Raw genomic sequence first — 21,117 nt, forward strand, 5'->3', positions numbered from 1 at the left:
CCAATGAGGGCGGTCTGTCGGTGGCTGGGAGGGCAGCGTTCCTTGTTCCTTCCACGTCGCTATCACTGACAGTCGATTTCGGTTTACTCCGTACATGGGAGATATCCAGGTTTGGCTTGAGATAGTCGGTGATAGGAGCGATCTTCCCTCGTCACAGCTCCTACTCTTGATACACTGCTGCCACCGGTGATACTGTAAGTGACTGAGATATCTTCGTTATTTGACAGGTATATGCAGCTATGCACATGCTCTATATACTGTCTAAATGCACTCCCACGCATTCTCATCGGTATAGTTACCCGGCCCCTTGTACACATTCCTGCGAGGGTACCGGCAGTGCTTGCGGTAGTACTCGATCTCCGACCCAACACCATCAGAGAACTTCGCACCCCGGATCGTCTCCGGAGGAACACCCTCCTCCACCCATCTGACCATCGCCATAAGCACATTGTCCTCGGGATCAGTGCTGTAATCTGAGACCGCCCGGTTTCCAATGCCGTACGCCCCGTCGCCGCTCTGGCAGTGCGCCATCCCGCTGATCTGGAAGAACCGGTAGAACTCATCGAGTTGGCTTGATGTGGCGCCCATGGTTTCCAGAAGACGGTGGTAGTAGAGCTTTGAGTCGTCCGAGCTGATCAGCTGGTCTTGCAGCCCGTGGTACGTGAGCAGCTTGCTTCCTGCGTCGCGGAGCGGCGAGAGATCTGCGTTCCAGGTCTGGATGTTGTACGGATTCTGGCGCAGGGCGGCCTCGGCGTCTTTGACGGTCCACTTGGTCGCGTTCCAATTGGGATCGCTGTAGACGACGTAGCGCCACCAGTCTTTGCTGTACGGGAACGGCTGGCCGTTGTACATGGCCGGCGCGGCGTATTGTTCGCCACCGGGTTGCATGCGTGGGTAGATGAGGGTGCCATTTGAGCTGAGAAGCGGTGCGTAGATTTCGTGGACTGTGTTGACCTGGGCCGCTGTGAGGCAGGAATCTGACGCCTCGCCTGGACTGCAAAGAAGGGTTGTAGCGTTCGGATGGCAGAGGTCAGTGTCCTCAATGATTCCGTCTTCCGCTCCGTCCAGGCCGTCGCACTGTCGGAGAACTTCTTCGTGGACCAAGTCCCACTCGTCTAGCGACAGATATGTAGCTGACCCAACAGGCCCGGTTATAGGGTAGAAGTGCGCACTCCAGGACAGCAAGCCCACGAAGTTGATTGCCGGCGCACCTGCGACGATGCCGTCGAGCTCGCCGGGAAAATCCTGCGCAAGCTTAAACCCTTGTCGTCCTCCTGTTGAGCAGCCAAGGTAGTAAGACTTGTCATAGCCCTCGTCGTAGAAGAGATCCGTGAGCTGCTTTCCGACAACAATCCCCGTGTGGACAGATCGGTAAACAAAGTCCTCCAGCACCTCAGGCGCCTTGTAAAATGGTTCTCCTGATGTTCCGTTGTGACCGTTGTTCGCACCAACGGTTGCGAACCCCAGACCGGAGGTATAGGAGAGGTCGGAGTATTGGATGCCTACAGAAGTCAGTTAACCAAGGAACCTTCAAAACAGGCCAACCTACAGCCACCAAGTCCTCCATTGCCAGTGCTGATGAAGCGACCAGCATAATCCCGCGGAAACCAAGCCTCGAGTGTAATCTCGCTCGCATTGGACGTCGTAACAGCCATCGCTACTCGGCATACATCCGACGAAACGGCGACGGATTGATCGCAAGTCGCAACATTATCCAACGTCAGGTTCGTGCTGCCCGAGACATAGCTGACAATGTTCACCTTGACATTCGGGGTATCGATCTCGTCTGCGAAGCTCTCACATCTCTTCTGGAATTGGTCCTGCGCAAGTACCGCAGAATGAGCCACCGAGCCCAGTGTCAAAGCGGGTAGCAAGTGGCGGAGAGGAGCCATCCTGATAGAAACTATGTATGAAGTCTCGTCACAAGGTTCGTAGTTATGGGAAGAGCCGGACCAGAGGAGTTGGTTCCAAAGGAGGAACGATCGGAGCTCTTATACCATGGTTTCCCCTCGGGAACGACCACGTCCACCCCAGGCACACTGATATCATGATTCATGAATTATTATGCGTCTTTTGACCCCGCTCAATTCCACGCCAGTGACTTCGAAGCAATTATCCGAAGATGTACCATCATAGAGTGGATCAGCGCACAGCCAGACGCATGCGGCAAGGGATGAATCGCATAGCCGATACAATAATTGGTACAGGAGATAGCACGGGATATCCGGTCCATTGAGCTTGGTACCTAGGCATTGTCAGCGATCGGCAGTCTGCTTACGACCTGAGCCGTGTTTGATGGCTAAACGGCGTACCTAAAGCGGAGTTAGCGCGAGGCTATAGTATGGGGATTGGGGTAGAGCTGGGGATCGTCACCTTGGTTCTCCGCATATGTACTCCGCACTAATCCATCGGCGGAGAACACACGGAGAATGCCTGACTCTGCAGCTGCCGGGCTTGAATCGGGGGTCGGCAATTGTAACGCGTTTGTGCTGCCGGATAAGCCTGATGAAACATGTTGGGGGTCGGAAAACTGTCATATGGACACTCCTAGAAACAGTTAGCCGCAGGTTCCAAGGTGCCGGAAAGCAGATGAAGGAGCAAGAGGGCACGCCGAGGCCCAGGCCCCGACCAGAATTCCTCTGCCGATTCTCATTCCCGTAGAAGCCTTTGGCGTCGCGGACGGACCGCGTCCGATGACGCTAATGTTGACAGTTGACACACTGTTGATCCTATTGGAACCGGATATGAGAAAAACGGAAGAGTGCATTAGACGATTAAATCAGATTCTGTGTGGCTCATATTCACGCCATTCGCCCGGAAAATAGATGAGGTAGTTGACATATGTCAGCCGAATATGGAAAGCAATCCACAGGTTTGTTCAAGGATAAATAGTTGCTGCCAGCAGAAACAAAGCACATAATGCAAGAAGATCAATCGGTAAAAGATGGCAAGCGCGCTCGGCGGGCTGGATGGAAGGCATGCTGGGGTATTGTATGCAATAGTAATAAAAGTCAAACTTTTGCGTAAAATCAAACCTTCGAGGTATCTCATTAAGTGCATGACAAGGCGTGGTAACAGATTGGTCTACTTTCAGACCATGCGGAGGCTGGGGTACGCTCGCCTCGGTGATAGATAGCGCAGGGAAATCGAGATCAGGAAAAACAATATTAGTAGTGTTGAGGTCATTGCTATACCGAGAAGGAGCCAGAGAATGTAAGGACTGGCCCATCTCAGCCATGTCAAGAGTTTTATAAGGAAGTCCGGAACGTATTCTATGGTTGCTTTGACGGCGCTGTCAATTCCATCAAAGGTCGCTTGCAGGTTTGCTGCCCTGGACATTGTCTGGTCCAGGATTCCGTTGGAGATCCGCATGTTGTCTTGAAGCTCCTGTTGTGCTTGCGTCTGGGCTATCATAATCTCGTACTGGCGCTGTTGGACTTGGTCCAAATTGTCAGCTCGCAGTTGGAAGTCCTCGAGCGACAAGTCTATACCTCGAAGACGCTTTCCAAATTAGAATAGTATAATCACCAAGGCAGGCTATGCACGAACCTCGGAGACGCTTGCTTCTAGCTTGGCAAAATCGTCCTGGGTTATATTCAGCTTAGACTGAAGAGATATCGCAAGCTCATTGTGTTTTTTGGCATTCTGCTGCTGGGCCATGGCAATTTGCTCGCTTCTCAAAAGCGATTCTTCGTGCATATATTGGAGCATGTGCTGTAAGGACTTGGCCGAGTTCTGAGAGTTCTCAATCTCCTATTCACTCGTTAAACCGATGCCAGCGATAAGGTAAGGAACTTAGACTTACATTTTCGAGGCCTGAATACTTAAGCTGAATTCGTTCCAGGGCAGAGGAGATGCTCTCGGAAAACAGGCTGAGACCAGTCTCAAGGTTATAAGTTACCTTCTCCATCAGCGACGATGTCGACTTCTCAATATCCCGCAAGGCTTCTTCTCTTAGGAGTTCAATTGCTTCAGCGAAAGCCCTGCTCTTGGCGGACTCCTCAGCAGCCATCCTCAGTGCTTCATGAAGGCCATTGCTCAACTTGACAGAGCTCTGAAGTATGGAGTGATATGTTTCCAGGATGTCTTCCTTGTCAATTTCAGTCCTCGACGCTTGGCATATGACTACCGCGTTCTGTTTACTATTGCTGTATGACGTCCACCACTGGGGTCGTGATTCGAGGTCCCTGAGACACGGCTCCAAATCTGCCTTTTGTATCTGATCGTAGTCATCTGTTGCAATGATGTTCTGCGTGGGGCGACCCCAGAACCCTCTCCTAGGTGGCGGCGGGCCATTAATCGAACTGCAGGGTGCCGGGACAGATCTTCCTGCTCCGCTAATCTCACATATTGCCAGCCTCGCTGCGTACAGAGATCGAACGGTCTCAAGCGCCAAGTACGCATCGGGATTGCCCGGGCCCTCGGGGCGTCGACCTATGGACGTACAGGACGAAACTAGCTTCGTGGCTGCAAGCTTGTTGCATGATGAGGAGCAATTGAGATTCTCAAGCAACTGAAGGGCTTCAGTAAATATCTCATCATGCTTCTGGGTTCTGGATTGAAGAAAGGAGGCGAGGTCGATGCCCTCACTTGGCTTGTGAACCTGGATTGGGACCACTAGGCTAATCAGCAAGGCATTGAGTGTTGGATCTTTGATAAACTCACTTCCCGATGCAATACCCGCACATTCCGCAACTGGAAAGGCAATGGTATATAGAAGGACAACATAAGGAGAGAGTCTAAAGAGGGAAACCACTTGAGCCTTCATCTTGGTTTCGAGTCTAAGCTTAGGAAATGAGTATGGTGAAAGATTGGAACGGTATGGGTATATGACAGAGACAAGGGAAGTATCATATAATAGGTAATAGCGATGGGTAGAATGATCAGTGAGATGGGGAAGAGAAGGGAAGAAGAAAGAGTTCAGTGGGTGGTGGTGGAAGAGAGATGAGCAAGAAATATAGCGGAGAGAAAGATGGCAATCTGAATAGAAATGTATTAATCGAGCCGCGATGGACTCATGCTAGATGGATAGAGCCACAGTCTTCAGCCCGTCCCCCACAAACATATTATCAAGATCTTTGGACGTTACTTGCTCCAGCAATGGCTGGCTTCGATCACACCGAGTATGGGTATAGAAGAGCCAGTCACGTGTGTCTAACAAAGCTAACCATTTTCGGATCAGACAACGTCCGCCGGGCATCGGAAAAAAAGTGCCCTCCAACAGCAAAACACACAGCATCCACCATCATGACGAGTTTCCTACCACAGACCTGCTTCAGGCAGCTCGCGCGCAGCTCTCTGCCAAAGCGAAGCCCCGTTTCCCCTGCGCCCTTGTCCCGCTTCCAACCGACACAATGCTTTTCGACCACACCACGAGTTCAGTCCCGAGTCGGCGGCGCCGCGGTCTCAGTACCCCCGGAGGTCTCCCTGAAGTTCATCGATCTCCCTCAGGTTCAAGGCCGGGGGGCCGGTAAGGATCAACCGAAGATCGCGGTAGAAGTTAAAGGGCCATTGGGTGGGTTATGTCTCGTTTCCTTTTTTGCGAAGGCAGGTCTAACGCGGTTGTTCTGGCAGGTCAATTAACGCTGAATGTTCCTTCTTTCGTCAATATCTCGCACGATGAGAACCTCCGGAAAGCATCACTATCGGTTGCGGATCCCGCTATTCCTCACCAACGTGCTATGTGGGGTGCGTTCTCCCTCCCCCTCTGCGAGGGATCAATTGTTTGTCTAACGGTCCGCCCGCATAGGAACTACACGCGCCCACCTGCAGAATTACATCCTCGGAGTGTCAGAAGGTCACATTTGCATCCTGAGTCTGGTTGGTGTCGGATACAGAGCTAGCATTGAGCCTACAGCGACTACCGCAGAGCCCGAGTACCCCGGTCAGCAGTTCGTCTCACTCAAGGCCGGATATTCACACCCGATTGAGCTTGGAATCCCCGAAGGCGTCCAGGCCAGCACGCCTCAGCCCACGCGTATTCTTCTGCAGGGCACAGACAAGCAGGTGGTCGCGCAATTTGCAGCGGAGATCCGGGAATGGCGCAAGCCGGAACCTTACAAGGGCAAGGGTATCTTCGTCAACGGAGAGACAATCAAGCTGAAGGCGAAGAAGATTCGGTAAACGCATCTGCATATTGGGATATGTTGGTTATGTTTCTGTATATTTATATCCGAGCGCCTTTCTTTGTGTCGGCGAGGGTTGGTATTCCTATGTACTTTTAGAGGTTTCTATCATATGCATTTCGCAGGGCACTTCAAATTATCCTAATATTTCCGCCAGTAGGGTATCCTTCAGAGCTTCAACACCTTCTTGACAGCACTGATCACTTCGTCCTGGATGGCCTTGGGAGCGGCGACAACGCCCTTGTTGGCAGCCAAGGTCCTGCCCTTGCTGAAATCTAGCGTCTGTCCGTAAATATCGGTAACTTGACCGCCGGCCTCACGGACAATGAGATCACCAGCAGCGTGGTCCCAGATCTTCTCCTGGTAGTCCTTCTTGACAGGCAGTCGGAGGTAGATGTCACCCGCACCCCGCGCAATGGAGCAGTATTTGGCCTGGGAATCTAGGCGAACGCTGGGGTTGGTGATTCCTAGTAGTTGAGCGACGGCAGCGTTGTCACCCTGAGCGGAGTGTCCAGCCTCCACTCCCTCGCAGAAAACAGCCTGGGAGATATCAGGAACTGGGCGCATAGAGATCGACTTGCTCTCGGCAAGAGCGCCAGTCGCCAAAGGTCTGCCAATCGAACCGGCACCCTTGATGGCCGAGAAAAGCACACCGTTGCCAGCACCGCTGTTCTGGTCGGCGCCAATGGAAGAAGAGATAGTAGCCGCGTCGTCGACGGGGAGGTTGGGGCAACCGATGGCTCCCACCTTGACATCGCCGTCCTCTAGCAGGCCAAGGCAGACAGCGTACTGACCACCTCGAAGGAAGCCCTTGGTGCCGTCAATAGGGTCCAGAGCCCAAATACGACCCTTGGGACCACCAGCGCTCTTTCCCTCATCAATGGTGTCGAGCATGGCCTCCTCGCTTGGGAGAGTGCCACCGAGGAGCTCGTTGGCCTCAGCATCCTCCAGCTTGATATCCTTGACCAATCTCCAGATCTCGGCGCTCAAAGCCTTGTCCTCGCGGAGAGTACTGGCTTCCTCCTCGGCAACAATTTCATCGTTGGGGAAGTTCTTGCGGATGGCTTGAATGATCAAGGCCTGAGCTCCGAAATCGCCAATGGTGACAGGCGACTTGTCATCCTTCGACACGGTGCCTTTGGCCTTCTCGTTGAACACCTTCTGCGTGAGGATAGTTGCGCGCTGGACGGCCAGCTCGGCGATGTAGCGTTCGCGTTCGTAGGACATGTTTGCGAAATGTGAATAAGGCTGTGAGAAAGTAAATTTACGGGGGAAGAGGGAGTTATAAGAGAAACTGGGTCGAGATTTTAGAAGAACGCTCACTCCCAATGCAATAGTGGAGCAGAGTACGACGCCCGCGATGGTCGAGAGACGGGGCCGGCCAGTGGAGGAAGGATCTGCTTGCTTTGAAGGCCAAAACCGCATTGAAGTACGCAGAATGCACCAGAGCTTTGGATGAATGACAGCGCAGGGTTATAGCAGGAATTTCGCCTGATAAACACACTTGGATCACTATAAGCGGCGTTGAAGCTGGGCCAGAGGGGCTCTGAGTGTTGCAAGCTGGAACAGTATAGCCCCGCACTAGCGAGGGGCAGCACACCGGCATCGGTCACGAGCCATGACGTGGGAGGCAGCCGGATTCTTGCTCCAGCTTGTTGTTACACTACCGTACCCTTCGGCCTCTATATTGGTCAACCGGCGGATAAAGGAGCGTTTGAACGCTTTGTTTCTTTGACTTGGCAACTTGTCGCAAGTCGTAGGACAAACTTAGCTGGCTGTCCTTTCCGGGCTGGTCGCCGTGGTCGGGCATCGGGGCATACTCCAGATCCGCAGTGGAACTCCCCCGTGAACGTTACCTGTCGTGATACTTTAGGGGCTTCGATTGACCGAGAAAAGAACTGCAAACATTTCAACTCAGACTGCCCTACCCGCACTGCTGGGCATCGTTTTTATCTGGATCTGCGATCAGCATACTATGCTGCTGCCTTGCTACGAACGAAACCCTTGAACAACATCGGAATTAATCCACCTAGCGGAGAGATACCATCATGTTTCACTCAACGGTGAGTGTCTGGGTGTCCGAATCAGGAGCATACCAGTTGCACCGAACTTGCACGACGGCGGCGCTGCCGTGCTTGAATCTTGAATCAATGTACGCTCCAGACTCTGAGTTGCTGACCCTCCTCTAGAAGCCATATTCGGCCGTCACCGTACAAATCGAGGTCCTTACCAGCGAACAGTATGAGGTTGAAGACTGGAGTGGTATCGTTGATTTAATCGAGGCCATCCGCATACAAGCCAGCGGTCCTAGCGAGGCTGCTCGTGCTCTGCGCAAGAAACTGTCCGTTCTCCCATCACTGCGCCCCCACTAGTCCTAACATCTGCACAGGAAGTACGGAAACCTCCACCGCCAGTTACGGGCGCTCACGATTCTCGACTTCTTGATCCAGAATGCCGGCGACCGCTTCCACCGCGAATTCGCAGACGAACCATTGCTTGAACGTTTACGAATCGCCGCTACCGATCCAGTTTCCGATCCTCTAGTCAAGGAGAAATGCAAGCAGCTGTTCGGACAATGGGCGGTTTCATACAAGGGCACCCCTGGCATGGAACGGGTCGCCAGTCTGTATAAGCAGCTTCCTAAACGCAAGCAGCCGGCAACTCAAGCGAAGGCAAAGGTTCTACGGGAGGCCGAGAAGGCCGCCGAGCCCCAACTGGGACATAGTGTATCAGTCTCCGCCGGCAATGGGCCTGCAACGGTTCTCAGCAGCCCCAAGCACAAACACTCATCCAGCAAATCGTTGAAGAAGGATAAGAAGGACAAGAAGCTATACAACCGGTCGTTCAACTTTGAGAAGGAGAAGCCGGAGATGCTTCAGACGCTTGCTTCCTCCTCCGTTGCTAGCACGAACCTTCTTAATGCTCTTAAACGGGTCAACCGAGAAACACAGCGAGTGAGTGAAGACGCGGAGGTCCTCAACAGATTCGAGACATGCAAACAATTGCGCCGTCAAATACTCCGGTACATCCAGCACGTAGAGAGCGAGGAATATCTGGGCAGTCTAATACACTCTAACGAGGAGCTGGTTTCTGCACTCATGGCATTTGAGGTTCTGGACAAGAGCGTGGACTACGACAGTGATAGTGACCAGGACGTTCTGGAAAGCGGCTGGACTCCTGATCGCGAAGTCAACGAATCCTTTGCCGGGTTGGCCATCAACCCTCCCAAACCGCCTCGACCTACACGGCCATTGAGCATCTCAGTACCTTCATCCTCCAGGCACACGCCGGCATATGATACGGAGAGTGAGTCGGAGTTCGAACCTGATGATGATGATGAGAACAACCCCTTCGGGGATCGCAATGCAATTTCGACTCCCGCTGTGGACAAGTTCGGCCGAACTGTGTAAGTAGGGGTCCTTTACCTGTACCGCCGCGTCTAACATTTGTCCAGGAAGGAAGTGTAGATCTTATCTCACGCCCGCCGCCTACATTTTCGTCGCCATGATTGATACCTTTGCTTTTTTTTTTATCACGGTTTAGCATGAGACAGGGAAGATGTCCGAGGAGCTGTCTCAAATATACAGTGTATCGCCGGTCGATAGCGCACTTCTCAGCAAGATGATATGATGAGCTATACACGACTATGCCAGTCACTATACACCAGTTTCTATAATGATACAATGAATCCAACGGATCTATGATTCCACATTCAGAGTTTCCCGCCCGGTCAGCCACTCCACTGTCAGATTTACAACATGGTACGCTATTAAGCGATGCCATATAATCTCAAGTCATAGAATTTACGCCGCAGAATGTGAGGGAAATATACTCGGTAACTTTATAGTTGTTCAGCTTCAATGTAAATTGCTAAGCTAAACCGTATTCGGAAAGTAGCTCTACCTAGCTAAGGTTAGGTAGGTAAAATCCACTTAGATCTTAGCATCATCCCCAAGACTCTTCATCTCCGCAACACCCATCACAATCAACCACCCATTTGCATCACGATGACCGTCCGAACTGCCGTATAGCGACCACTTCAACATTCATATTGCCTCGATTACACTCTAAATTGGAAATTACGGCACGGCACACGATGCCCGACTCCCCACCCCGCGAAGAGCGCCGCCGCTCACGCTCGCGCTCTCCGCCTCGCCGCCCAAAAGCCCACGGCGGCTTTCGCTGGAAGGACAAGCGCACGAACAATGACAGCCAAGAAGGCGATGCACGCTTAGATCGCGGATACCGGAATCGCTCTCCCAGACGCCCATATGATCGAGACCGTGACCGTGACCGCGGCGACCGGTACAGAAGCGACTACCGAGACCGCGACCGAGACCGAGATCGAGATCGAGACAGTTATCGTGACCGAGACCGCCGCCGCGACGAAGACCGACCGCGCGACCGGGACCGCGACCGAGACGGAGACCGTGCGCCCAGAGAGAAGAAGGAAAAGAAGCCCAAGTCCACTTCCGCAGCGCCCGTCGGCGCCGGCGAAGCAATGATAATCGTGCACGTCAACGACCGACTCGGTACAAAAGCTGCGATCCCCTGCTTGCCCTCCGACACAGTCGGCAACTTCAAAGCGCTTGTGGCTGCGCATATTGGACGCGAGCCGCATGAGATTCTGCTGAAGCGTCAGGGTGAACGGCCGTTTAAGGACTTTATTACGCTTGGCGATTATAGTATTGGGAATGGGGTGCAGTTGGATCTTGAGGTTGGGACTGGTGATTAAAGTCCTTTATTTAGAGGCGGTTGAGGTGCATGGGCATTTATTGGGCGGATCTCTTGCCTATGATTTCAGTCAGGGAGTTGATTTCGGGGAGGCTCTCGACACGGAGAGGGATATGGGTATGGTCGCTATGCACCAGCGAGTGATCTGGAGTTGCCCACAGAGAGGCGGAAACATTATGCTGATACCAATTTTCTAGTCAATCAGTAAAATTTACGATGGAAATGCTATGATGCGAATATACAAACTGATCCAATATGCTCTCATAGACCCAAAATAGTACCCTCGACTCCATATGTGCAAACAATGATGGACGGTAGAAAGTAATGTATCAACGCCGACAAAGGTGGGTATTATAAACACAGCCATCATAGCAATCATAATCGAACAATATCCATGGAAGACCAGGCCGCTCTATAGCACCTTCGTCTTCATCCACTCACTCGTCCCAACACCCAGGTTGAGCCCATTACGAGCCCACCATTTCCTCACCCGCTCCTCGGCACCAGAGACCGGGTCCGCGTCCTCAAGAGCCTCCTCAATATCGCACGTCTTAAACTCAACGCGGAGACCACTGCGCCGCCACCACTCAAGAACATTATCATGACCGTTCTTAGTCGGCCCAACGAGAACCTGGCAGTCGAAGATCATCTTGGCCCCTTTCAACTTGTACCACGCATCGAGAACGTGGACGTGTCCGTGTGTGCTGGCGATGCGCGCAACGGATTCGGCGTGTGTATACGGAATCCCTGATGCGTCCCACCAGGCGAGCGAAGCTGTCCGGCCAGACTGGGCGGCGAGGAGAACAGATTTTCCAACTTTAAGCGGGATCGGTCGGGAACGAGGGGCTGTTGCTGCGGCGGTTTTCCACCAGGCGAGGACATTGACGCGGCCTTCAGCGCTGGCGGACTCGAGGGCTCGCTCGGTATACCGGAGTTCTAGACCCGAGGTGCGCCACCATTCTAGGACGTCGACGAAGCCGGCGCGGGACGCTCCGTCCATTGCGTCTGCGATGTATTCTTTGTTGGGGAGGGCGGGGGCGTCTCGCCACCATGTCAGGATCTTGGGGTTGCCGTAGATTGCTGAGGCGCGGTAGGGGATGTTGGTGAGGCGGGAGGTTGTCCAGAGGAGGTCAAGATGATTCTCGACGAGGTGGGAGAGGATGTCGGTTCGGGAGAACTTGAAGATGAGGTGGCATGCTAGGTCCGATAGGGGTTTCCAGCGTGGCAGGCTGTCGATTCGCTTCTTGATTGCGGCGAAGGAGCCGCGAAGGATCGTGTACTCCAAAGACGCGGGTGCTGACATCTTCAAGAGATGGCTTTGCCATTCTTTGGGGACGGCGAGTTTCGTTGGGATGCCAACTGCTTTGGCAATCTCCCAATCGTTGAGCTGGTCTTCGAATATATTGAACCATAATTCTAAGGGCAATGACGGCGGCCCTTTCTTCTCCACCGTAGTAGGCTTGGACAGTGTTTCGGGCTGGATAGATGCGACTTTCGCAGCTGTGGTCTTTTCTAAGCTGGCATCGACTTGCAATACAGCGGATTCGGTAGGTTGGGCAGGATCTGTAGTATCCCGTGATAATGAAATTGTAAGGTTTTTCTCAATCATTTCATGTAGTTCTTTCAATCCGGTCCATGGTAGCTGAGTGAGCTCTTCTGGCGCATTATATTTCCACAAAATAGGTGATACAATGTCAACCCATGCCCAAAACCGCCGGACTTCCTGTAGCTGCCTCTCAGTCAACGGGTGTTCCCACTCTGACACAGTCATCCCCGGAATGAGAAGGACGGGTTTCGTAGACATCCAGCCCCGCAACAACGCCAGCGTCAGAGTAGTGGTGAGGCCCGACAGCATGGATCCCAATGTTCCCGCATCGACCGGGGCGACGAGCAACAAATCCGCCCACTCGCAGAGCTCCGCGGCTTTTGCCTTCAGCCATCGCCGGGCGCCAATTTCCTTCTCGAATGTCTTACTATCCACTGTGTCCATATAATGGGGAACCTTGTTCGTGCCGGAGAGGAGGGCGAATGGCTCGTCGGTGATGAATCTGACCTCAATGCCGGGATGCTGTATCAGGGATGGAGGAATATTGTCGACAAATTCGCTGTCCGTTGAAATCAATAATCGTTTTCGCCGGGCTGAAAATGAAGCATTCTCATGTTTCGACGACTCCGATACGGATTGTGCTGAAGTATCCATCGACCTTTCCCCCGGTTCTTCATCAATGTCCATTTCACAAACTTGCATGCTCTTCGACCCAATATTGCTGATCCCGGCTGGGGGAATAGTACTCGGTACGAATCCCACGGCCATCGACGACGTTATGATATCGTTCGGACGGGAAAGAGGATGAGAGCTAAAAGTTGCCGAGATCTAGTAGTAGTCTTCGCCAAAATGTCCAATCCTAAATATTGGAATTTGGCCACGGGGCTCCAGCACGTGGACGAGATCTCGTTGCGGAGAAATAAGAAAGTTAGAGAAAACAATCCGCAGCCAGTGCGATTGCAAAGTCTAAAATATACAGCAGCAAAGGGGGGAGAGGAAAAAGCAAAAGACGTCAAGTGCGCGGAGTGGTCCAGATTGTGGCCCGAGCAGGTCATCAGCTAACCACAGAACACCATGCAACCTATCCAAGTAACCGTGGCGCAGATCGCTAGCGATGCGATGCAGCTCGTGTCAACGATCTGGTGGTCAGACCAGGGGAGCTGAGGAGCGGTGAGTTGGATCGGTGAATTGTCTTTTGTTCTGGATCCTCTCTGGATGGCGGCCGGATGCCACTCCGGCTGTCCTCGAAATAAGGCTGTAAATCTGGATAAGATCGAGGCGAAGGAATGGTCAAAAGGCTATGCCATGTGTCGTAGGTGCTGCAGATATGTTTGGTAAAACTTTCCTGTAAATGCAAGGCCAGGAGGCGCTGAGGTCACGGTTACCAGCGGCGAGTCGGCGAGATCGTTCGACAAATCGTGGCGGCCTGAAGGCTGAGGCGACAATGCCCCGATTTCCATTGTTCTCAGTGGCCGGATGGCGGGCCGGCTCTTAGAGGCGCTAATCCTAGAGTGATGGGCAAGTATAAGCCCGCCAATCAGAGCTGACACTCAGGGCACGTCACGGTTACTCAACTTTATAGTGAAGGATGAAGGGCTGGCTTGAGGTTCAGGGTCCTGTCAACTATTCCAAGTTTCCGGAAAAACCTGCTTGGGAGGAGCGTATGAAACTGGATTTTTCTATGTACAAGTTATCTTGAAAGTAGCCTCTCAACTTCTATGGTTTATATAGATATTGGGCATCTGTTCTATGTCATCCACAAGATTGTATACAAACGTCCAATGTTGCTTGAAGATTGACTGCTGTCACATCGACGGCCGTAGATTCTTTTGATCCAACTCAAAGAGAATGTTAATAGTCACGACAACAGGGGCATAGATAGTCGAGACTTGGCAGCATGCGAGTAGCTCGGGCGAATCGAACTTCTACTCATCCCTTCGCGCTATATTCGAATGCAAGATATGTTCTCGCATGCCCAGGCTGACCAAAGCCCCGAGGACAGCAAGCCCAAGCAAGGTGATGAATGTAGCGCGCAATGAGTTCATGTACGCATCGAGAACGCCAGGTATCCAATCTGCGGGCACCTTCCAGATCTCTTGAAGGCTGTTAAGAAGGCGTGAGATTACCTCTTGTGCATTTTCGCGGTCTCCAAAGCGTGACCAGAGTCCATTTCGGAGGATGTTCTGGAAGACGGAAGAGCCAATGGTGATACCGATCGAGCTGCCAGTGCTACGGAACGCGTATGACGCTGAGGTAATGACGGCATGGTGTTCATGGTCGACCGCAGAGATCAGGGCGATCAGAGTGATGGTGAGCATGCTTCCATAAGCGATTCCCCCTAGCAAAAAGTAAAGCAGGGGAAGGACCGTCGGCGTATCAGGCTTCAGGGTACAGACCAAGGCCGATGAAACCACCAGAAGCAACATAGTGACGTGGCTGTAAACTTTGTAGCGGCCACTGTGGCGCATCAGCGCACCGGAGCCCAGTGATCCAATGGATGTGCCGATAGCTTGAGGTATCAACCTCGCTCCCGAGGCCGTGGTGGAAAGACCTTGAACCTGGAATAGTACGGGTACGTAGAACAGAAGTGCGTACACATTCATCGTAGTAAACCAGTTCGTGAGACATGCCGACAATACTGTGCGGTCGATAAGGAGGCGGACTGGAATCACGGGCACGGCCGCAACATTCGCTTCGATATAGATGAATATGCCCAGGACAACAGCAGAGAGTGGGAGGCTTGTGAGGACAAGAGGGTGGGTCCATGGTAGTTGGTTACCTCCCGTGTTGAGGCCTAGAAGAAGCAAAACGAGCGCGGTAACTAGCGTTATCGCCCCAAGGAAATCAACGCGCTTGAGCTTGCCCTTCTGTGTGTCCTTCGGAGGAATCTTAACGGTTAAAGCCGCCAAGAGCGCAGACGCCAAAATGAATGGTATCTGAATCAGGAACGCCCACCGCCAACCCAGCGTGTCATTGATCCAACCACCAAAGACGCCGCCTAACCCGCTCCCGACGCCGAAGCAGATATTACCGATACCCTGCCAGACTCCTCGCTTCCTTAGAGGAATCAGATCCGATCCCACAAACGTTGAAATAGCTGTTAGACCACCACCGCCGATACCGGCAACCACCCGTCCTAAGATTATGGTCCATTGTTGTTGCGCAAGGCCACAGATGAGATTACCAGCAGCGAACACCAAATTGGAAAAGATCAACCCTGCTTTCCGACCAAATATGTCGGTTAAACGACCAGAGAGCGGCTGACAGGCTGCATTGGAGACCAAATAAGCTGTTGCTAGCCAGGAGAACAAAGACAGGGAGTTAAAGGACGAAGATATCGGTCCCGTCAGGGTAGCAACAATGGTGATGTCTGTAGTTCCATAATTAGCCTTCGATAGAATACATGACTTGAGGGAGTTAAAGCCATACCAAGCGCTGCCAGGAAGACTCCTACCCAGATGCCGCACATAACCACAAGCAATCGCTTGGTACTTGGCTCCTCATCGGCCGGCGGTTGGGGCTGACCAGCCAGAAGAGGAGTCTGCTCAGATACGGGATCGCCCCCGGCTGTTTCCGCCCGGATTGGCGGCGACGCTTGGCTCGTGTGCATTCTGGGCTAATGTGAGAGTGGTGGTCGCTGTACCGAGTCGTTGATGGCGAGTGCGGACAAGGGACGTGAGGGGATGCGAGGGCAACTGCGGAGATTCTCCGCTGATTAATCAGCCAGCTCGGGGTAGGTACTCAACTATGCCGATTGCGGAGTCTCTTTTTGTCGGACGAGAGGTGGAGATCCCTTGGATCTCCGCGGTAAACTCAGTCGGATAACTCCAACTAATTTCCGAAGATAGGAAAAGAATTAACCTTTAACTTTGGCCGGATCTTACAACCTAATTAGGAAATAAAATATAAAAAAAAAAGGAATAAATATAGCTTAAATTTTTTTATATCTAGTTATTAAATTTTTATATTTTTATTTATTTTAAATTTTAAAAAATCTTATATTTTATTTACCCCTTAATTTTTATTTTAATTTTATATAACTAATTTTTACCTAAAATATTTATAACTTTAAAAGTTATAAGCCCGGCTTATACTTTACTTTTTTAAATATTATTTATATAGTTATTTTTAAAGCTATTTATTACCTAAATTTAAACTTTTAAAGTTTTTTTTATTTACTATATAATACGCTATAAAAAACCTTTAATTTTTACTTATAAATACCTAATTTAATACTATAATTTTAAATAGCCCTAATACATGGCGCCCATAGTATTAAATTATTAAATTAATAGTTATAAGCCTTATAATATAGGATTATATTAATCCCTTAATTAATAATAAAAACTTATTACCTATTCCTGTTGGCCCAAGGCCTATTTTTAAAAATTTTTATTTTAATATTTTTAAAAAAGGTAAATTTTAAATAAGTTATTTAATACCTAATAAATAAGGTAGATTTTATATTACTATAAAAAATATTTTACTTAAAAAAAAAAATATAAAGCTCCGCTTAGTATAATAATAGCTTATATAACCTTAATTATATTTAGCTTTTATTAATAACTACTATATAGCTAAGAATATTTACATGTAATATTTTAACTTTTTATAAAATATTATATATAATTTAATATTACCCGCTAAATAAAAATTAAGGTAAAATAAAAAAAGGTAGCTATTTACTAAGGCCTTTTTATTAAAAAGTAAATTAATAATTAGTATAACTGCTGGGTTGGTATATTTATTAAAACTAAAAAGTTTAATATTTTTATTAGTAATTAAAATATTAATATACTTTAAAACTTTATATACGCCACTATAATTATTAATAAAAAGTTTAGTTAAAGGCTTTACATGGCCATTTTTTTTAAAAAAAAAAAGAACTTTATTAACACTATTAAAAAGTTTAAAATATTTTATATGCTTTAGGCCGTTTATATTATATATAATAAATTTAAATAATAATTAATAAATAGCACCTTTACCACGCTTGAAGAAAATAACTTAGTAAATAAAAAAAATAAAAACACTAAAAATAACAAGAAATTTAAAAAAAATAATAAAAATAAAAATAATAAATTAAAGCTAACATGCCTGGTATATAGCTACCTATATTTTATTACTTTTTACTAGTATTTTAATGCTAAAAAAGCTCCAAAAAATTAGGAGCCTTAAGAAAAAACTTTGTAAAAAGTAAAAAAAAATATACAGGATTTAATTATTAAAAAAAAAAGTACTAAGTACCTTTAAAAAATCTAGATTTAATATTATAATATTTAAAATTAAGGTTAAAAAAAATAACTTTAAAGATCCGGAGAAAGTTATAATAATAATTACTTATTTATTATTTAATAGCTTATAATATGGCCTATATAAAAGTATTATTACTAACTTTAGATTTTTTATACATGTTACTAATAACCTTATTAAAATAATTAACATTTATAATACCTTTAAAAATAACATTATTTTTATTAATAATATTATTAATAAAATTAAAAAGTTTAGTATACTCCGCGTTTTTTACAAGGAATTAAATAGCTTAAAAAGGCTTTTAAAGCTTAAAAATTACGCCTATGTTTTTAGCTTTTATATTACTATTATATCCCTTAATAAAGCCATGTTAGTAAATCTATATTTTAGCAGCTATAAAAAAACTCTTAAAAACTTAAAAAAAATAAACTTTTGCGTACTTAAATAATATTATAGATTATATATACTTTATTATAAGAAATTTAATATTAATAATAATAAAGAGATTAAGGCCTCTTATATTATAATAAAAATAAAAATTTAATATTTTATAACTTTAAAAATATTATTAAAAAGCCTAAAAATTTAATATAAATATATAGGCTACCTTAATATTAATATAATATTTAAACTCCTAATATTTATAACTAGTATATAAATTAATTTAATATCTTAGCTTTTTAATAAAAAGTAAAAAAAAAAACCACTTTATATACCATGTAAACTATTATAATTTCCTAAGTAAATATTATAAATTAAATTAATTAAAGCAACCCAACCCTTTAAAAGGATTTATTTTAATATTCTTACTTTTAAAGTATTTTAAAATAATATAAAATATGCCTTTTATTTCCTAAATAACACCACCTAAATAAGGTAAATAGTATTACATGCTAAAAAAAATAATTACCAGCGTGTTATTTAATTACTTAATACCTATATTTTTAGGTAATATAGCCTTTATATTTAATTTTTTATATAAATAATAAGATATTGCAGCTTTTAAATAACTTTAAATTTATTAAAAAATAATAGAATTTAGTTTTTAAAATTATTATTTTTAATATACCTAAATAAAACAGCGCAAGTAAATAATTAAAAGGAATTATTTTATAAAAAGCTAAAGTATTTTTATTAGCTATTAATATGCCCTAAAATCTTGTATTTAAAGTTATAAAAGTGTTTATTTATATATTAAATTACATGCCTATAAAAAATAAAAAAAATAAATAGTTTGTACCGCTTTAAAAGTTTTAAATATTAATAAATAATACTTACCTAGTAAATATAGCTAATATTTTTAAGTTTAAATTACTTGCCTACTAATAATTAAAAATCCCTAATTTTTATAAAATAAAGCCAAGAGCGGCTATTAAATATTTTTATAAATATAAAAAAGCCTATAATATTTAAAAAATCTAGAACCCTCGCGCTAAAGCTATATAATATTTAGTTATTTAAGTAAAAAATATAGTATTTAACAAGGCAAGAACCTATAATAAAAATAATTTAATTTATATAACTGGTTTAAAATACGCACTTCTAGTATATATTAATAAAAAAAAAAAAAAAACTAGTTAATATACTGTTTTTTATTAGTTTTAAAAATAATTTTTTTAAATTTAATAATTAAAATAAGCCTACTCCCAAACCCAATAACATAAAAATAGGTAAAAATAAAAAGGTTAAAAATAATAAACCTTATATTAAAATTAATACTTAAAATAAAGCTATTTTTAACTTACCTAGTAATTTAATATTATATAATAATAAAAACCTTATAATTTTACTTATTTTTATTACTAGCCTAAGCTTAATAGGTATTATAGTTAATAAAAGCTCCTGGACCTATAATAACTATAAAACTATTTTAATAATACCTAATTAAGTAGTAAAAAGCAAGGAAAATAAAAAGATTCTTAACTTTAAAAATAATAGCGCTAAAGGGCTCCTATAACTAGAAAATAATATAAATAAAAATAATAATAAAAAAAAAATATTAATATTACTTTTTTTTAAAAAATCTAACCTAAAACTATATAAAATTAATATAAAAAAAGGGGAGTGGGATCCTAATCCCAAACTTTTAATTATATAAGTTAAATTAAATAAAAAGGCCTAATATAACCGCCTGCACTAAAAGTAAAATTTAAAAAATTTTATAAATAAAAATTACTTAAAATAAAAGTCTTTTTTTAAAGTTTTTTATATTAAACTTTTTTATTAGCTAGTAAAAAACTTTACTAAATATTATATTTTTTTTTACTTAATAATTTTTAAGCCTCCTGGACTATTACAAGAGGTACTAGGCAAAGTTATTTATTAAAATTAGCTTTAAAAAAAACTAAAAAACTAGGCAAAACTTATAAAGTATTTATACAAGAACTAGTTTATAAAGGCTGCTAAAGTTAAATTTAGTACTTTTAAAAAACTCCATACTTTTAAAATTATTTTTATATTAAAAGGCAAGATTATTATACTACTTATATAAGTATTTAAATATAAATTTAACACTACTAGTTATTTAAATAAATTTAAAGCGCGTTTTTACGCTAAAAAAGATTTTTAACCTAGTAACTATACTAATATTATAGTAATAACTTTTATTACCTAATTATTTTAACTTATAATGGTGCTTGTTGCTTATTTTAACCTTAATATTATTTAATTAAATATTATTAACGCCTTTATTTAAAGCTTTATAAATAAAAAAATATATATTAAAATACCACCTGGCCCCTGGCGTGTTAAAAGCAAAGTATTTAAATTAAATTAACTTTTATATGGTCTTAAATAATTACCACGTATTTAATAAAAAAAAATATTTTTAATATTTTTTAAATATAGCTTTAAGCTAGTGCTAAAAAAGCCTTGCCTTTTTATTATAAAGTATTTTATAGTTATTTTTTTTATTAATAATATACTTATTATAAGTAAAAAATTAGCTAAAGCCAAAAAAAAGGCCGCTAACTTTATTAAATATATAAAGTATATATATAAATTATAAAATCTTGGTAAAGTAAAATAGTTTTTAAATATTAAAATTATTTATAATTATTATAATTAAAAAATCTAGTTACTTTAAGATTTTTATATTAATAATTTATAGGTTAAATATAACCTCACGGCATTAAGTAAAATATTAAAAATATTTTTACTTATTAAAAAATTAATACCTGTGCTTTTAAATTATATATTTATAAAGTAAGATATTTTTTTATACTAATAACTTATTAGCTTATTTTTTTATTTTACTATAATAACGCGCTTTAATGCCTTTAAAGTAGCTAGTAAACTTACTTAATATATAATATAGCTTATTAAAACTTATATTAAGGTGGTTAAATATATTATTTAGTATTTTATTATTATAAAAAACCTAAAAATTAAATACTTAGCTAATATTAAAAAAATTATTACCATAATATTTAATACTTTTTTTAGTAATAATTTTAA

General features: G+C 44.5%; 8 protein-coding genes across 8 annotated transcripts; 3 read left to right on the forward strand and 5 right to left on the reverse strand.

The window, feature by feature from the left end:
* Positions 1–261: 261 nt before the first annotated feature.
* On the reverse strand, positions 262–1,892 carry faeB-2 (putative feruloyl esterase; the record flags this gene model as incomplete). Its single annotated transcript, XM_026747022.1, has 2 exons — positions 262–1,502; positions 1,550–1,892. The coding sequence occupies 2 exons, from the start codon at positions 1,890–1,892 to the stop codon at positions 262–264; spliced, it is 1,584 nt and encodes a 527-aa protein (XP_026604502.1).
* Positions 1,893–3,090: 1,198 nt separating this feature from the next.
* On the reverse strand, positions 3,091–4,768 carry DSM5745_05007 (putative nuclear membrane fusion protein Kar5; the record flags this gene model as incomplete). The annotated part of the gene is made up of 4 exons (XM_026747023.1): positions 3,091–3,501; positions 3,550–3,753; positions 3,806–4,617; positions 4,666–4,768. 4 exons carry the CDS (start codon positions 4,766–4,768, stop codon positions 3,091–3,093), a joined length of 1,530 nt encoding a protein of 509 aa, XP_026604503.1.
* A 479-nt stretch (positions 4,769–5,247) lies between these two features.
* DSM5745_05008 (mitochondrial 54S ribosomal protein uL6m) lies at positions 5,248–6,123 on the forward strand (the record flags this gene model as incomplete). The annotated part of the gene is made up of 3 exons (XM_026747024.1): positions 5,248–5,515; positions 5,575–5,688; positions 5,750–6,123. 3 exons carry the CDS (start codon positions 5,248–5,250, stop codon positions 6,121–6,123), a joined length of 756 nt encoding a protein of 251 aa, XP_026604504.1.
* A 170-nt stretch (positions 6,124–6,293) lies between these two features.
* DSM5745_05009 (3'(2'),5'-bisphosphate nucleotidase) lies at positions 6,294–7,352 on the reverse strand (the record flags this gene model as incomplete). Its single annotated transcript, XM_026747025.1, has 1 exon — positions 6,294–7,352. One exon carries the CDS (start codon positions 7,350–7,352, stop codon positions 6,294–6,296), a length of 1,059 nt encoding a protein of 352 aa, XP_026604505.1.
* Positions 7,353–8,173: 821 nt separating this feature from the next.
* Positions 8,174–9,592, forward strand: DSM5745_05010 (LSB5 family protein; the record flags this gene model as incomplete). The annotated part of the gene is made up of 4 exons (XM_026747026.1): positions 8,174–8,188; positions 8,315–8,466; positions 8,515–9,531; positions 9,580–9,592. The coding sequence occupies 4 exons, from the start codon at positions 8,174–8,176 to the stop codon at positions 9,590–9,592; spliced, it is 1,197 nt and encodes a 398-aa protein (XP_026604506.1).
* Positions 9,593–10,221: 629 nt separating this feature from the next.
* Positions 10,222–10,860, forward strand: DSM5745_05011 (ubiquitin-like protein HUB1; the record flags this gene model as incomplete). The annotated part of the gene is made up of 1 exon (XM_026747027.1): positions 10,222–10,860. The coding sequence occupies one exon, from the start codon at positions 10,222–10,224 to the stop codon at positions 10,858–10,860; it is 639 nt and encodes a 212-aa protein (XP_026604507.1).
* Positions 10,861–11,271: 411 nt separating this feature from the next.
* DSM5745_05012 (uncharacterized protein) lies at positions 11,272–13,173 on the reverse strand (the record flags this gene model as incomplete). Its single annotated transcript, XM_026747028.1, has 1 exon — positions 11,272–13,173. The coding sequence occupies one exon, from the start codon at positions 13,171–13,173 to the stop codon at positions 11,272–11,274; it is 1,902 nt and encodes a 633-aa protein (XP_026604508.1).
* Positions 13,174–14,330: 1,157 nt separating this feature from the next.
* DSM5745_05013 (MFS multidrug efflux transporter) lies at positions 14,331–16,015 on the reverse strand (the record flags this gene model as incomplete). Its single annotated transcript, XM_026747029.1, has 2 exons — positions 14,331–15,775; positions 15,835–16,015. The coding sequence occupies 2 exons, from the start codon at positions 16,013–16,015 to the stop codon at positions 14,331–14,333; spliced, it is 1,626 nt and encodes a 541-aa protein (XP_026604509.1).
* Positions 16,016–21,117: the final 5,102 nt, after the last annotated feature.

The sequence above is a fragment of the Aspergillus mulundensis genome (genome assembly GCF_003369625.1).
Source record: "Aspergillus mulundensis strain DSM 5745 chromosome Unknown scaffold_4, whole genome shotgun sequence".
Lineage (NCBI taxonomy): Eukaryota > Fungi > Ascomycota > Eurotiomycetes > Eurotiales > Aspergillaceae > Aspergillus > Aspergillus mulundensis.